The sequence below is a fragment of the Macrosteles quadrilineatus genome, unplaced genomic scaffold (genome assembly GCF_028750875.1).
Source record: "Macrosteles quadrilineatus isolate MER2022 unplaced genomic scaffold, UCM_ALF_1.0 Scaffold_4__1_contigs__length_99947679, whole genome shotgun sequence".
Taxonomy (NCBI): Eukaryota; Metazoa; Arthropoda; class Insecta; order Hemiptera; family Cicadellidae; genus Macrosteles; species Macrosteles quadrilineatus.
In genome coordinates, this window is record NW_026542597.1 from 10,911,985 (window position 1) to 10,928,486 (window position 16,502).

General features: G+C 34.8%; 1 protein-coding gene across 4 annotated transcripts in view; it reads left to right on the forward strand.

Annotated features, from left to right (window-relative positions):
* LOC128992181 (beta-1,4-glucuronyltransferase 1-like) overlaps positions 1 to 15,686 on the forward strand; it is a 171,971-nt gene extending 156,285 nt beyond the window's left edge. For 3 of the 4 annotated variants that reach the window (XM_054415633.1, XM_054415632.1, XM_054415634.1), the window contains 8 exons: positions 156 to 314; positions 4,623 to 4,774; positions 5,389 to 5,450; positions 6,023 to 6,226; positions 7,608 to 8,111; positions 8,695 to 8,937; positions 10,096 to 10,334; positions 11,711 to 15,686. In XM_054415633.1, the coding sequence (XP_054271608.1) occupies positions 226 to 314; positions 4,623 to 4,774; positions 5,389 to 5,450; positions 6,023 to 6,226; positions 7,608 to 8,111; positions 8,695 to 8,937; positions 10,096 to 10,293 (1,452 nt within the window). In that variant the 5' untranslated portion in view covers positions 156 to 225 and the 3' untranslated portion in view covers positions 10,294 to 10,334; positions 11,711 to 15,686. The remainder of the gene's footprint in view (positions 1 to 155; positions 315 to 4,622; positions 4,775 to 5,388; positions 5,451 to 6,022; positions 6,227 to 7,607; positions 8,112 to 8,694; positions 8,938 to 10,095; positions 10,335 to 11,710) is intronic. The other variant, XM_054415635.1, reaches the window with a different exon arrangement.
* The last annotated feature ends 816 nt before the right edge of the window (positions 15,687 to 16,502 follow it).

Here is a 16,502-nt window from a genome sequence, read left to right on the forward strand (position 1 = left end):
GTAACACCATCTTGAAGTGTAAGTGTATATAAACATATGTATTGGAAAGTGTTAAAATTAATTTTGTCATGTTAGTATAAAGTCCATCATTGAATTTCACTCAATCATCAACAATCAGTCATTTACAGCTACTGACTTGTCTCCGTCTGTTGCAGAACCTTCAGGTTGGGTGAGATGCTATGACGGAGGTTCCTCTCAGCAGCCACGGTGGCGGTCAAGCCTGGAATGTTGACTCGTCGCAACTGGGTGTTGCGCACCAGCATCGTCCTCAACATCGTAGTGCTGCTGTACGTCGGCACTCACGTGGCCTCCAGGTAAACTGCCATTCAGTGAAAAGTCATAGTCATTTGGCCAGATTTTGATACAGTAGAATTTGCGAGTGGTATTAATACTGAAATACTGTATTGTGAAACAATCTTTAAAAAAGTTTAGTGGATAAAATGTATGTTTATTCGTTTTTAAATCAAACACTTTCATTCAATTTTTGTGTTTTATTTAGTGATGCATACCATACAAAAAAGGTGATGTAGGGTGTTATAGAGGTTCTGAGTTACTTAATTTTTAGATGAAATGTTAGTTATTGTGTTGATAGAATTTTCATATTATGGAGGTTTATTTAACATTATATGCTGTGGAGTTCTGGCGGGGATTTTAACAGTACACTTTCAATTTATCGTGTTATTGAGGAACCTTTTTAACAAGGTTTTACTGTGGGAAAGTGTGTTGGTTATATTATTGACTTTTTGATGCTGATATCACATTCATATAGATCAGTTAGTTGTAGCCAATTTTTTATTCAAACAGAGCGTAGTTAAAAGAGGTACTCACATAGTGTGCTGCAATCTAAATTGTATTTTCTCCCTTTGTTATGTCCCTTGTGGTGTGGGACAAAAAACAAAAGGAATTATTAAATCTTATTGGTAACGGAAATGGACTTAAGAAGTTCTTGGAATTATTTTAAAAGTTAATACAATAGCTTTTATTAACAACAAGAAATATATTTCATTGTGATTTAGCCTCCGGATAACCAATATTTCAATAAAGTGGTTAAAATACATGCATAAAAGTTATCCACAATGTTGCTCACGGCAACCGGTTTCAATCCACAATAGGGATCATCATCAGGCCGATCAGGATGTCAAAACATTTTCTCTCTTCTTGCGAAGGTCGTCAAAAGGCGTAAAAAACATGCACATATAGTCACAAACACAAAACACGGACATTTAACATTGAAGACACGGTCGAAATTATTGCTACGACTCATCCCCGGCGAAGGTATAGTCTAGACTGCCGGTGGTCAGTGAAATCCAGTCGTACAATCCTTATCAGCTGTTTCATTGAGGTCTACCCACCCCCTCCATCCACACCCTTCAATACCTTGATTGCAGTGTCATAAATATAATTAGACGAAAATGACAGCTTGTCGTTCAGGACGTTCTGATGATCCGATTTTACAGCTTTATATATTTCAAATTCTTCTAATGTGCTTGTCTGGGATCTGTCTTTTGAGGAGTGTAAAATATGCATATTTCTGTGTATATCTGAATAATTATGGTTATTTGAAACGAGGTGGTCAGCAAAAGCAGATGTCTGGGTTATGGTTTTCTTGGGCAAATGTTCCTTGAATCTCTTTTTAAAGGAGCGAGAAGTCTGACCGATATAGTACTTTTCTCAATCGGTGCATGAAAGACGGTAAACTCCAGTTTTCTCATATTCTGGAGTTGAAGTTTGGGGTCGCTCTTTCAATAAAGTTCCAAGATTGTTAGTAGTCCTGAACGAAACTGTGATATTATCTTTGGCTAAAAGGTTCTTAAATTTATTGCTTAGAAAATAACCATATTTAGCTGATAAGAATGTTTTGGGAGCTTTTGTTTCGTTTCCATTCGAGTTTTTATTTCTATGTTTGTAAATCAGATTATCAATAATTGAGCTTCTGTACCCATTAGCGATGGTTATATATTTTACACATATATATTTGTATACAAATGTGCCTATTCAGGAAACAATAGAACTCTTACACCAAAACCTTATTAAGAACTCGAAACTATCTAGAGAGGCAATTGAGGAACTGATCTCTCTTATAACCATTATCCTCAAGCAAAATTATTTCCGATTTCAAAATGAATTCTACATGCAGAAAGATGGGCTACCTATGGGCTCCCCCTCTCTCTGGAATATTGGCTGAAATTTTCTTAAACCATCTTGAAAATAAATATTTGTTCTCAGAAGTGAACCGGCACAGAAATAAAATTCTGTTTTATTATAGGTATGTGGATGATACCATAGTTTTATTTAACGGTAATGACAGGCAATTATGTATGTTAAACACATATTTATGTAACATGCATAAAAACATCAACTTTACATTAGAGAAGGAGGAAAACAATAGATTAAATTTTCTGGACCTCACCATAACAAAAAACAATGGTACCTTACAATTTAAAATATACCGTAAACCTACTTATACCGACCAAACAATCCATGCTGAATCACACCATCCTCACACACAAAAATTAGCAGCATACAATAGTTTTGTCCACAGGTTATTAACAGTCCCCATGAATCAGAGTGACTATGAAGATGAAGTTAACATATTAAAATATATAGCCATCGCTAATGGGTACAGAAGCTCAATTATTGATAATCTGATTTACAAACATAGAAATAAAAACTCGAATGGAAACGAAACAAAAGCTCCCAAAACATTCTTATCAGCTAAATATGGTTATTTTCTAAGCAATAAATTTAAGAACCTTTTAGCCAAAGATAATATCACAGTTTCGTTCAGGACTACTAACAATCTTGGAACTTTATTGAAAGAGCGACCCCAAACTTCAACTCCAGAATATGAGAAAACTGGAGTTTACCGTCTTTCATGCACCGATTGTGAAAAGTACTATATCGGTCAGACTTCTCGCTCCTTTAAAAAGAGATTCAAGGAACATTTGCCCAAGAAAACCATAACCCAGACATCTGCTTTTGCTGACCACCTCGTTTCAAATAACCATAATTATTCAGATATACACAGAAATATGCATATTTTACACTCCTCAAAAGACAGATCCCAGACAAGCACATTAGAAGAATTTGAAATATATAAAGCTGTAAAATCGGATCATCAGAACGTCCTGAACGACAAGCTGTCATTTTCGTCTAATTATATTTATGACACTGCAATCAAGGTATTGAAGGGTGTGGATGGAGGGGGTGGGTAGACCTCAATGAAACAGCTGATAAGGATTGTACGACTGGATTTCACTGACCACCGGCAGTCTAGACTATACCTTCGCCGGGGATGAGTCGTAGCAATAATTTCGACCGTGTCTTCAATGTTAAATGTCCGTGTTTTGTGTTTGTGACTATATGTGCATGTTTTTTACGCCTTTTGACGACCTTCGCAAGAAGAGAGAAAATGTTTTGACATCCTGATCGGCCTGATGATGATCCCTATTGTGGATTGAAACCGGTTGCCGTGAGCAACATTGTGGATAACTTTTATGCAGGTATTTAAACAACTTTAAAGAAATATATGTTAAAATTATCAAAATGCAAAGATATATGCAGAATGGACATTTTTGCTAAGTAGTAAACTTCGCATGACGGATCAATATACTTTGTATGCATTCTAATATCACTTTAGCTGGATTCTGCTTGTACAAGAAGCTCATTTTTCAACTCCTCGACCTAATGGTAGTCTTGATAAATGATGTAGGACTTTGTTCAAAAGCAAAATCGAGCATCAATGTGATGGATCAAAACTTTATGATAAACAAATAAACATCACTTACAGAGTATTTATAAACTAATGTTACATCACTATTTTTAATTGAAAACATTTTGTATTGGCGGTGTTCTCAGAGATAAGTTTACTTCATCTTAAATGTTTTACTAATTATTTACTGAACACATAATTCAGACAGAATTACAATTAATAGTAGTGATTTACTTCTGCAACAGCAATAGTTTCGGAATTACTGGTTTTTAAAGTCATAGGCTACTCCACAATGAACAGAACATAAATTTTCTTCATCTTTTACCTATGACAGTCCCTGAATTGCAGTGTTGTGGCAGGTTTGATTAGACAACTGTTTGTATTAGCAGTTTGACTCCTTGGCAGTATTGTAATATTGTGGCAGGTTTAGGGGTGGTTTAGCAGGTGGGCCAGACGGGTGGGCCTACTCAGTTTTTAGACAGGATGTCCAGCCCACCAAGGGATAGGGTGAACCGAGAATTGTACCAGAATTTTGATTTCCAAATAAAACATGGGACCAGGAAATTGGGAATAATTCCTGATGGATTATGGCTGATTACCCATAATCCACAGCAGTTAACAGTGTGATATGGGTATTACTGTGTTGGCATACAGGATGGTCAGAAAGCCATGGAAATTCCAACGAGAGGATGTCAAAACTTCAGGGTAAAATAGAAAACGAATGTATCAGCACCAAATTGTACATTTAAGAGTCTTCAATGGATTTAAGTTAACTTAAAATTAAAAAAATATTTTAATACAAACATTTTTATGTGTTAATTTTTGTGAATGCAGTCATGGTTGTTAGTTCCAGCCCATCGCCATTATGTCTCCACTCGTTCTGGGATCATACATTATGTTGTAATGTTAGCAGGAATGGAGGGCTGGACATGTTGGAGGAGCTCCAGGCTGGCGGACGACAGTTAGCGTCCCTGGATGTAGTCCCGGACTCTGGACCTCCGGGCTCAGATAACCCTGACGTCGGCTCCCCTCCACACACCCATACTGCTGCTCTAGTACAGGGTGAGTCCAAACTGCTCATTGCTATCCTTCACAAGATATCGGGACTATAACTTCTCAGGTAGCACAGTTTAGTAAAAGATGAGTGAAGGATGCGTTGAGTAGATGAGGTTATAGCTTTGTTACATACTCAGCGGGTTATTCTAGATCACTTTATAAAAAAAAGATGAATGATCAAAAGTCTGAAATATAAAAAGCTATGAGTTTTTCAGAATTGAACCAGCATCCTTCTAAATAGTAGGCAAACGCTAAAAATACTCAGCTATCCAGCTTAAGGTTTCTAGTTTAAGAAAAAATAGAAATACTCGTATATAAATTGTTTATGTGTTAAAGAAGTACAACCCTATTCTACTGGTTACTGTGCCTCTATACCAAATTTAGAAGTTGTCAGTACAATATTGAGAATGATAGATTTTGGACCCAACCACCATTTGTCATTGGCTAATTAATGATGCTTTCTCACAGCATTTCCATTTTGGATACTAACAAGGGCATTGTTTAGAAGATTCCCTCTTTGAAAACTCTACAAAACTCTACAAAGTCGCAAATAGCCTAATAGTTGTTGGTGAAGTTAACTACAATTTTTTACAAAACTACATTGCAATGTTTGATGCCAGGTACTACGTCTCCTCCCGGACGTCAGAGCACCACTGTGGCCACCTCAACAGAACATAAAGAGGTAAACTGCTCTAATATCAGTCATGTTAAGAATGTACGCTAAATATCTGTGGTTTGTTATTATTATTTTTATTTTTGTCCAATATGAATTAGAACAAAAAATTTGTAGTTGTAATAGGATCATCATTGATTTAGTAATAAGAGTTTCAACCAATAAAGTTGTCATGTCAAGTAGTCATATAGTCTGTACGATAAACCCGGTCTCCTGACCCTTCATATACTTGGATACTGGCCTGGGCCTTGGCATTGGCTAGTCCTCAAGTAGATGAAGGGTCAGGAGCCAGGTTACATCATACAGACTTTAGTAAAAACATAGATAAATCAAACCAAGCTTATCACAGTTGATCAAGTAAATTTAGTGAATTTGTTAATAGGTGCGGTATCATAACAAAGTCTGAGACACTAGCCACTAAGCTAACAACACTGTCCAAATCATCGACACATAATTTACTTCATCTATGTGAAACGTAGAGTGATTTAACAGATTGTTTACCCCACAAATTATAATATGGCCACAACCATTGACTAAGTCCACGTTTTCGTTCAGTCGGTATGAACTCTGTGAATGTGTAGGTGAGCAGCACAGAAGGTATGGAGTCCCAGCGGTCGCTGGCAGACATCATAGGTTGTGTGGACCGTACACCGGAGCCTCGTACAGAGATGAGAGGGGACTACTGGGTTTTGTACAACTACGTACCAGCCTCGCGACAGTTCCATTGCTGGGAGAGCATCACCTACACCACACACGCTGACTTCACCTTCCTGGACAACCTGGAGGTGAGACAACAGAACATATCTTAGTGCAAGTAATACAAAAGTTTTATTTAATAACTCTATCGGATATATTGAATTACAAGTAATTTACCTTTGATAAAACTTTGTTAAGTTAATTTTTTAAATGCTGATTTGGTCAAACAACATTTGGGCATGTTTCGAAATTATGTTAAACCTTTTCTGAAGAAATGAGATTAGGTTATCAGGATTCTTGGTGTGTGAGAGATTAGTTAATTAATATGTTGGAATTCTTGAGCCATAGGAGTAAAGAGTTCTAATGTTTACTGTCATCATAGTGGAGCGCTCATAAGTCATGTACTATAAAATTAGAGTTTTAGCAACTAGCAATAACAATAATAAAAAATAATACCCCCGCCGCAGCAAACCTGCCGACTAAGCGAATTTCCATTTGTCTGAATTGATATTCAGTTAAATATATTTTAATAACATTAGGTTTAACGAGTTCCTAGGTTTGCTGCTACAAGAAAACTAATAAAGTGTGTTTTTGAGTAAAATATTGATAGCTTAGTACAAAATAAATAAATTTGCCAAGTTTGATCAAAATATATCCATAAACAAGCAAACTACAACATTTGACAATATTCTCCATAAGAATAACATGGGAATTTTAAATTTACAATTTTTTTAATTTTCTCCGTTACTAATAATCGAACAAAAATACTTTTATATACTAAATTATTTGTTTTTTTAAGCTCTTTAAAAAAATTTAAAGAGAAATCGGGAAATTTTGTGTTTTGAGGGTCAAAAGTGAGAAAAACCAATTTTTACCCCATAAAACCCCCCGTAAAGCCCCGTTACCATGGTCCGATCGTGCTGGTTCGCGAACTCATTCAAGTTTATCCCGCTTTACACCTTTAAACCAAATTTCATAAAAATCGGACAAAAATTACTCAAGTTATCGCGTTCACGTACATATATAAATGTACGTATATAGCTATACATATATAAAAATTTGAACGAATGGTGTTTTTGGCCTCTGGGGACATCAAAATGAAAAAGTAAATTGGTCCCGGGTCTAGGTCTTACCGTGCCACCTACGGTAATAGCTACTTCCCTATAGGGAAATTCGCTAAAAGAGGGCCTGGGAATAGCTCCTACACTTAATTTATTATAACTCTTTACTACTATAGGCCTTCGCCATACAAAAGTCATAATTCTTATTATTAATTCAAAATACCAATCTATAAAAAACATTAAGTTGCTAAAATAACTTAAATGTGCCTTCATGAGGGTTGTGAGGACAGTTGTTGACGCAACCCGTATGACTATGTCTATCTATCTACCATAAAATCTGTGCTGAATGATGATAAACGTGGAATGGAATTTAGCTGGTTCTCTGTATAACTGTGTTGTTATTTGACAGACGCTGCTGGAGCGATGGCAAGGACCGATCTCGCTGGCGCTGCACGCCCCCGGTACAGACCTCACCCCTACTCTGGACACCATCCGCTACCTCCACGAGTGCACGTCGGCACCAGTCTCTGAATACGTAACTTTCCATGTTTACTTCCCGAGCAAACATGTGCCCAAACAAGTTCCTCACTTAGATAAAATATTTAGCGAACACTTTAACTGCTCCAAGCCACCGCCTTGGACGGCAATTCCGGCCAATACGATATACAAAGCTCAAAAGAAACTTTTATACCCGGTGAACGTGGGCAGGAACATTGCGCGTGAGAGTGCGGTTACTCACTATATCCTGCCGAGCGACATCGAGCTCTACCCTAGTCCCGGTGTGATCCCAGACTTCCTGGAGATGATCAGGAGGCAGGATCCCCCTCTGCTGCGGCAACGACCCAAAGTCTTTCCACTCTCCATCTTCGAATTGGAGTCCAACATGAGCCTTCCAGTAAATAAAAGTGACTTGGTGAGTTTGTACGTTTGTGTGGAAGGTTGCCTGCCTCACAAGTTTATAAAAGTAAATGTAATGTATATGTTTATTCCATCATTCGTGTCTGTTATTGTACTCTTTCCGATACTTTTTATAATAAACTTTTACATATTATGATATGTATCACTTACATCATTTGTATGAAATGGGGACGCTACTAGGGCATATTTTAACCAATGTGTGGAAGATAAGTGGATTGTGGGATAAACGAGACACCTTATGTAGCTTTTTTACTGCCTGAGATCAGCTGTTTCAGTAAGAGGCTGGCCTTGAAGAGATTTGCTCTGTAAGTCGAACTTTGGAACAATGGTTTAACTCAGTTGACAAAGAAATTAAAGTTCTTATAATACCCCAAGTCTCTAAACACTGGAATGGGGAAAAGTATATTTACCGTTAGTATACTTAGAGCTTACAAAATAATATATCTTCACACTCAGAAACTGTAAAAAAGACTTAAAATGATATTTAATAGCTATTTTTAATCAATCTTGTCCTCTATGGTACATCCATTTACGTATGAATTTAGAAACAGCATTTACTCAAATGAATTGTAATATAGGTCTCCATGTTGAAAAATGGATCGGCCATTCCATTTCACAAGAAGGTCTGCCCAGGGTGCCATAACGTGCCCAAGTCTAAGGAATGGATGAACACTCCTGCCAGTGACGGCCTCAGGGTCTTCCACATCGGGAAGCGGACAGGCTACTTTGTACATTGGGAGCCGATCTTCATCGGAACTCACCAAGACCCACTGTACGATGAGAGGCTCAGTTGGGAGGGCAAGAGTGACAAGATGACTCAAGTATGTTCAGGAATATTCTCATCTTTCATATAACTGCCTCCATTTGGTTCACTCGTTGACTATCTCATCCTAGCTGTAGTTCATGTACCAGCAGTAACAAACTTTTATAAAAAAAGATAAAAGATCGTAGTAGAATGAGCCACTTGTAGAGAATTGATTTTCTCCTTTAGTTTTTGATTCTTTAATAATTTAGACTTAAAATATTATGTATTACACATTGAAGATTTCTTTTTGCTTTAGCTTGGTGAACAAGTCAATGTATGTATACACAGAAATCAGTAATTTATTTTAGATTAGAACACTATGTGGCTGGCCCAATTGAACTGTGTGGCTGTGTCCATTAACATTGTACGAGGGCTATTCAGAAAGTAAGAAACGTTCATTCTGAATCCGCTAAGCGCGCACCGATCTCGTACATTTTGGTGCGTGCATACTCGGCAACTCAGTCGGCATCCAGCCGTGACAACGGGTTCATCCTAGCGCTGCCCATTTGTTTGTAATTTTAGTTTAAGATATGCATTGCGATTGAAAATGCCGCCAGTTGTGAGGTGCGGTCAGTGATACAGTTTTTGTTGCCAACAAACTTAAAACCGATTGACATTTATTGCTAAGTGTGTGAAGTTTATGGAAAATGAATTAATGTTCTTTGCAAAAATGGTGCATTCAGTTTTAAAATGGCCAAACTCATGGTTCATGAGTCATGACGAAACCTTTGACTATCAATACAACTAGACATTCCATACCCATGTTAAATTTGTAGCCAGCTTTTTATTAAAATTGTAGTTGAGATGAAACTAAGGGCGGACGCCTGAGCTTTCTTACTGATGGAACTGGTCGCTAGCTAAAACCACCAATTCACGATAACGAATCAGCTAAACTATGTGTGACAATTTCAAACAACAAAGTCCATGAAACTTGAGGGAAACAAAGCAATCATCAGTTTTCAGTAGGTGGAACAAATTTCAAAATATGACCTTATTTTAAAGGTATTTGAAAAGAAAGTTTTTTCGTTAAGATAAAAACTGACAATATAAAATAGTGCTCAAATTTCTATATGTTTATTAACGTAATTTAATTTATAAAATATGGTTATAATGTTGTGCGTCAAAGACTACAGACAATTTTTATGCCGTTTCTGACTTTTTCACTCTGTTTCAGGGCTACGTCTTATGTGTGTTAGACTATGAGTTTCAAATCCTAGACAATGCGTTCCTCGTACACAAACCCGGGATCAAGACACTGAAGAAGGATCCTGCAAGAGCGCTTTTAGCAGGAAAGACCAACTCCCTCATCCGCAAAATCATCTTCCCCGAACTTCGAGTTCTATTTGGAGTAAGAAAAGGTTGCGCCGTCTGACAGTCGTATTTTTCTCCTATGTTTCCGCATTTCCTGTTCAGGTATTAATTTCATCTTATTTTTTTTTAAGCAAAATAATCTGTGTCTTAATGGAAAGTTTGATATTTTTTACACAAAGTTAACCACCCAAAACCTCTGTTTTTATTAGTGATTTCAAACTTTGTTCTTTCAGAGATTCTATAAACTTTCTTTTTAGAGGTTCTATAAACACTGTTAAAACATTTGTTAATCAATGATTTTTACACTTATTTAAATCTTTCTCCACAATTTATTTATTTATTTATTTATTGCTCTTGACAATTTCTACATTGTGTAGCATGTTATTCTAATATTTATAATTACATAGAGGTTTTTTTCAAATTACACTTTAAATAAAAATTAACTTCAAACAAATAAATCAATACATTAAAGAAACGGAGGAAAACTAAAAAATTGTACATTTATCAGGAAAGCCTTCAAACATTCAACTCTTAACCCCTGGGGAATATAATACTGTGGCCCTTAACTCCAATGGTGCGCAGAACTCATCAACCGAATAGAACGCCTGATTTTTCAAGTTACGCTTCAGTTTTGTTTTGAATAGACGGGAACTTTCCAGACTTTTAAGCCTTTCAGGAATACAGTGTACGTAGGCCTGTGGTTTTGGCACATTATGGAAGGCACAGTGTAACATAAATCTATTTAGTAGGGTTTGCAAAATTGAATTAATTCATTTATTCAATTAAATATATTAAACTATTTATTGATAGCAGAGAGAAGAAAAATATTCTAAAACATATTTGAAATCTTAACGTATGAAAGCAATTAATTAATTAGAGAATTAGCCATTTTCGGACATATGATCCTACATTAAAGCCAAAATCAATTTCAAGATAGTCTATAAAATCCCACACGAAATGATCAGCATTTAAAAAACGTTTAGAAACACAAGGCATGCCATACTGAAATTTATAAACAAACTGTTGCATAACTCTACATGTGTACAGACAGATTTTCTCAATTGGCGTTAACTGGTGTACACCACCACTACAATACCAGAAACAAAACCAACATTGCTTTAAACCGCCACAGATTAGAACTTTACAGTAAAAAACCAAGTTATACCGGCTCCAAATTTTAAAAAAAAATTCCAAATGAAATTAAATCGGCAAAAAGCATGGTGGGATTTAAGAGGGGTCTTAAAACATTTCTCATCAACAAGGTATTGTATTCCCTTGATGAACTTTAAAATTTTAGAAGGAGCGTTAATTTTTAATTTGTATAAACTTATGTTAGATTTTAAGAACTTTGTATCTATTGAATGTAAGAACATTGTAATATAAAAACATGTAAGAGAATGACACTATTCATGTACTTTGTTCTTTAATGAATAAAGAAATATTGAATTGAATTGAATTTATGTGTGTGTTTTATTCAGATGACGAGAACAGGGGTGTGGAGTCGGCTACATGTGCGAGGATTGGCTACCCGCACCAGCTGACACCAACTCACCGTGGGACAAATACAGGATCGGACCATTGTGAGCGGACAAACAAAGTGTCTTAATAGCTTAAAGCCATTTTTGTGATTTATATTTTAGTATACTCTATAGCCTGATGTGAATGTTGTGGATGGAGTCGTAAGATACGGTTGTTTACTGAGCATATCTGGTTTGGTCAAAGACCAAAATTACTATTAGGTGGAAAACTTGTCAATGTTTAGGCTACTTTTGCTGCAGACCATGACGTGATAAAAGACCACTTTTACTTTTAATAGTTGTGATGATGTTTTTTTAATGTGGTTGGTTGATGATGTAAAAAAAACCTACTTAGAGTTCCATTGTTAGAAAAAGTATTCTTTTTACCAGCAGTTTTGCAGTAGAGTTTTTTATACGGAAGTCTATTTGAAAATGTAGTACAGGTAAAGAAAATGATGTGTGTTCAGAATCAAAATATTCCGATCCATTTTACTGGCACAATTAGTTTCTGTGTACCAATCTAAGTTCGTGAAATTTTTCATTTAAAAACCAATATTTACTATAATGTAAAATTTAAATTTTATAGCAACCTATAAATGGATTATGCTATTATCTGTGAAGGGAGGGATTCATTGTTTAACATGTTATTTAAAAACAAATCTATAACCAGTATATATTTTTGTAGACATAGGCTACATTTCATAGTTGGTGGATCTTTGTCACACTTTTGTGTTTTTCGGCCGATTTGTTTTGCTTACTTTCAAGTTTTTTCATAGGTTTTAAAATATACTAGTGGTCAAGAAAAATTAGTGTTTTAATATTTTGTATTGGTTTTTGCCAAATTTTAATTACGTCGAAACTGACACAGTGAAATGGACACTTAAAATGTGTCTTCAAAAACACTTAAAATGTTTAGTAGTTACAAAAAAGTCAACAAAAATGTCTTAAATTAATGTTTTCCCTTGTAAGAGTTTGAATCAAAATTACTCCAGCCAATAAACTAACGTCAGTTTATATTGTTCAAAATTTGTAAAATAATAATTCTTATTTCCTGAACTTGGATTGGAACCTGAAAACAACGGGCCTGCTTGTTGCACTGTAAAAGTCCATGTAGAACATCAATTATCAATCAAATGTGTGCCTTATTTGTCTTACTGCTAGTCCTGATGTGAGATTTGTGTTTCTCTCTTACTGTATGCTGATCCTATAACATAGTCATTTTTAGATTAGTATTTTAGCATCAGGGTTTACTATCGTACTTGTAGTACATTTTTGTGCTTTGAAAACCATTCTATTTGCAGCAATCCACAGATTTAAAAGTTAAAATTTGAAGCTTATAATACGCTTGGAAAAAAACTAGTTTTTTTCACGAGACAAAACTTTGAAATAAGAAACATTTTGTATATTTTGCAAATAGAATACATCTTAACTAAGTATTATATTTATAGTTTATATTCGCTTACAACTGTTATTTATTATAGAATTATGTCGATAAGTAATCAGTGGTACTAGTAAAAATTTCCATCCTGCATTTAAGTATGGTGAAGTTAGGCTTTTTATAGATTTGTAAATAATCTTGTAAATTGTTTTTATATTTATACCTGCAGATATTTTTATGGTTTGAAATGTATATAATATTTGAAGTATACTGAGATTGTGCAAAACGAGTCCATTACAGTTGTAAGGTTAGCTATTTTGTAAATACTGTTTTGCAATTGTAAGCTGTCCGAGAATGTGTTAACAGTGGTAAGCCTATTTTCTTAAGACAATGAAAAGTGATAAAGCTTGTTTTATTTAGTTCAATATAACTTTTTGTATTTTAAAACTGTTCATGTGTTATGCTCATTTTTGTTAGGTTTAACTTGTGATTTCTGTTATTACCTTCTATTTTACTATATTTATAATATCTGGGATGGGCTTTCCAAAGTTTTCAAGCTACTTTTCAGCATAAAATAGACTCCCTCATGTTTGAATTCATTTAGTTCTGACTGGCAACTACTTATGACTCACAAATTCACACATAACATAACCAAATCTTTTCCATAGCAACATAAGATTAAGATACATCTAATACTATTTAATAATTTTGCAAGTATGTGTAGTTTATAATGCATTCATTCATACTAGAGGTCATCCAGTGGACGAAAACTCAACCAAAAATATCTAACGTACAGACTTCTCTATTTTCACCTCAAGCTGTAAATAAAACATGTGATTGGAATTTCTTCCATTTGTTTTGATTTTCTGTTTATATTTTGTCACTAGCATGGCAACCCATAAGGCCCAGGTTAATTTTATTTTTAAATTTTAAATTAATTTGTTGTGCTTATTTTTTATCTTATTTTATTTTTTAAAGGGATTTTGCAATTCTACATGAAAATATCTTTCTAACAGTATGTCTAGATTTTACGTGCGATGCACACGAGTTGAGGTTTTCTAGAAACATGCTTGCCTATGATTTGTAGCTGCCAGATGCAGGGTTATGTTATATATTATAGGAGGATCGTGTAAGTTGTGATAGTTCACAACTTTTTAGTTCGCGGTGGTTCTCCAGACAACATTTGCTCTCTGGACTAGTGTTATTCTCACGGAGTTTAAATTTGGGGGAGTCTATTGTAAGAAATACAATTGGCTGCTGACTAATGAGTTGGCTCAGCGCTCGATTTGCAAAAAATGAGGTGCCGGAACTGTAACCCATTTAATGTGATTTGTACCTATCTTTGCCAATATTTTTATATTTCCGACAGAGACGTACCGGACTCTGTTCCGCTGCGTTCCCCTACAAATCGAGCACTGAGTTGGCTTCTAAAACCCAATGATAGTTTTAAGTTAATTGAAAATTTGATATATAACTTTGCCACTAAATTGATTGATCTTGTTTGAACAGAGAAATGTGCTTGTAATGTATGACTAGGCCTGGTGGTGGGGGGGTGAATAGTTTCAGTTTGCAGACAAAACTACGGGAATAAACTTCAAGAGCCGATAATACCTGACACAAGGTAGTGCTTTAGTTATTTAAACAAAACCGCCTACTGTAAGAAAGCAACAATTCTCCCAAGAAACAAGACAAGTTTACCAGTTACCTCTTATTCAAAATTTTGAAAAGCTACACAGTTTTATATCCCTGGCATTCATCTTAAATTAAATATACATTCTGTTACAGATTGTATCTATCGAGTATTCATGAACTTGAAAGACACATTTTCTTGTGAGTTGTGAATTGTTTATATTCTAATTATTAGAGAAACGTGAGAACTGTGTCATTTTATTGTTGGCTCTTAAGATTATTCCAGAATTTCCTAGCTCAATTTAATATTAAAATGTATTCAAACTATCAAATACCATTAACAATTAACTAAATAAAATGATTTATGTATGTTATTTCTAATTATTTCTGCTCTTAAATAGTGTGACTTAACCATCGTATTTTTGTTTATTGATTTTGTATTTGTTTCTTATTGACTCCTCTAGATTTCATTGTTCTCATTGTATTCGTATTCAAAGCTTTATGTCTAAGGAACATGTCAACCTTAGTCACTAACAAGACTACAAGATCGCGCCACTACATTCATCCCCATTCGTACTTGGCTTAAAATACCTATACTTTTGTATGGTCACCATTTCAAAGTAAAGTATTAAAAGTATGAGTTTTTTTGTAAGATTTTCAAACTAGACAGTAAATGAAAATAATTAAAACTTTGAAATAGAAACTGGCTAGGATTTTTTTGTAACATTTCCTAAACTTTCTCTGCTAACTGAAACTATAAGTACTTATAACAATTGTTTTTGTTAATCATCTTGTAAAATTGTAAATTTTGTAATTTTAAGCAAAGAGATCCAAGTGCCACAGTAGGACTTAAGTCCCTGAACCTTTCTTTATGATATGTATATGTGAGTGATATCTCTTTTATTTAAATTATACAAATTTCTTTTTCAATTGTCTGAGTCTTATTTCCTATTGTTCATTCAGTGGGGCAGCAAACTATTTGTCCCAAGGCTCTTTTCATCGCATAGACATGTTACACGGAAATGAAAGGATTGGCTATAGTGTAATTATATAGGACCAATTTCAAATTGGTTAAAATCTATTTTTCCTTGATCAATCTGATAACGTAGGTAAGTATATAATATGACTAGCAGGAGTACCTGTCCTTCGTACGGGGTTGACGTATAAGTTTTAAATGCTTATTGCAGTTATACTCAAGTTTTGCGTTTGCAATGGAGGAGGAAACACGGAAACAGTTTTATAAAATTTGCTTCATTAAATTAACAGTATACTATGGTATTACACATATACCATAGCCATAATATTCTACCACTTCACCTAAAAAAATAAAAAAAAAATAAATTATTAAAAATTCGCAAAATATCACAAATTATTCATGACATTAAAAACATAAACATAACTGTAAACAATCCTATTTTGACAGTTCTCATTGAGTATCACAGTTTTTTTGTTGCTGCTTGTTTCAAATTAGCAGTTTTCGTAAATGCAAAATAAAAAACAAAAGTGCTGCACCCTGTTGGTAATCTTATAACTTTTTAAAGCTTTTGCATATCATAGAAACAACTGTTTTATTTGAAACAGCTGACTAAATTATTTAATTCCCATTAAATGTGAATACTCATAAGGTTAACATGGGGAACTACAGAGCCACTGGGGTGGAGCCCGAAAGGATTTTTGAGATAAGAATATACCTATATGTTAACCAATGTGAGCTATCATCATGCCAAATTTCAGCCCAATCTGTCC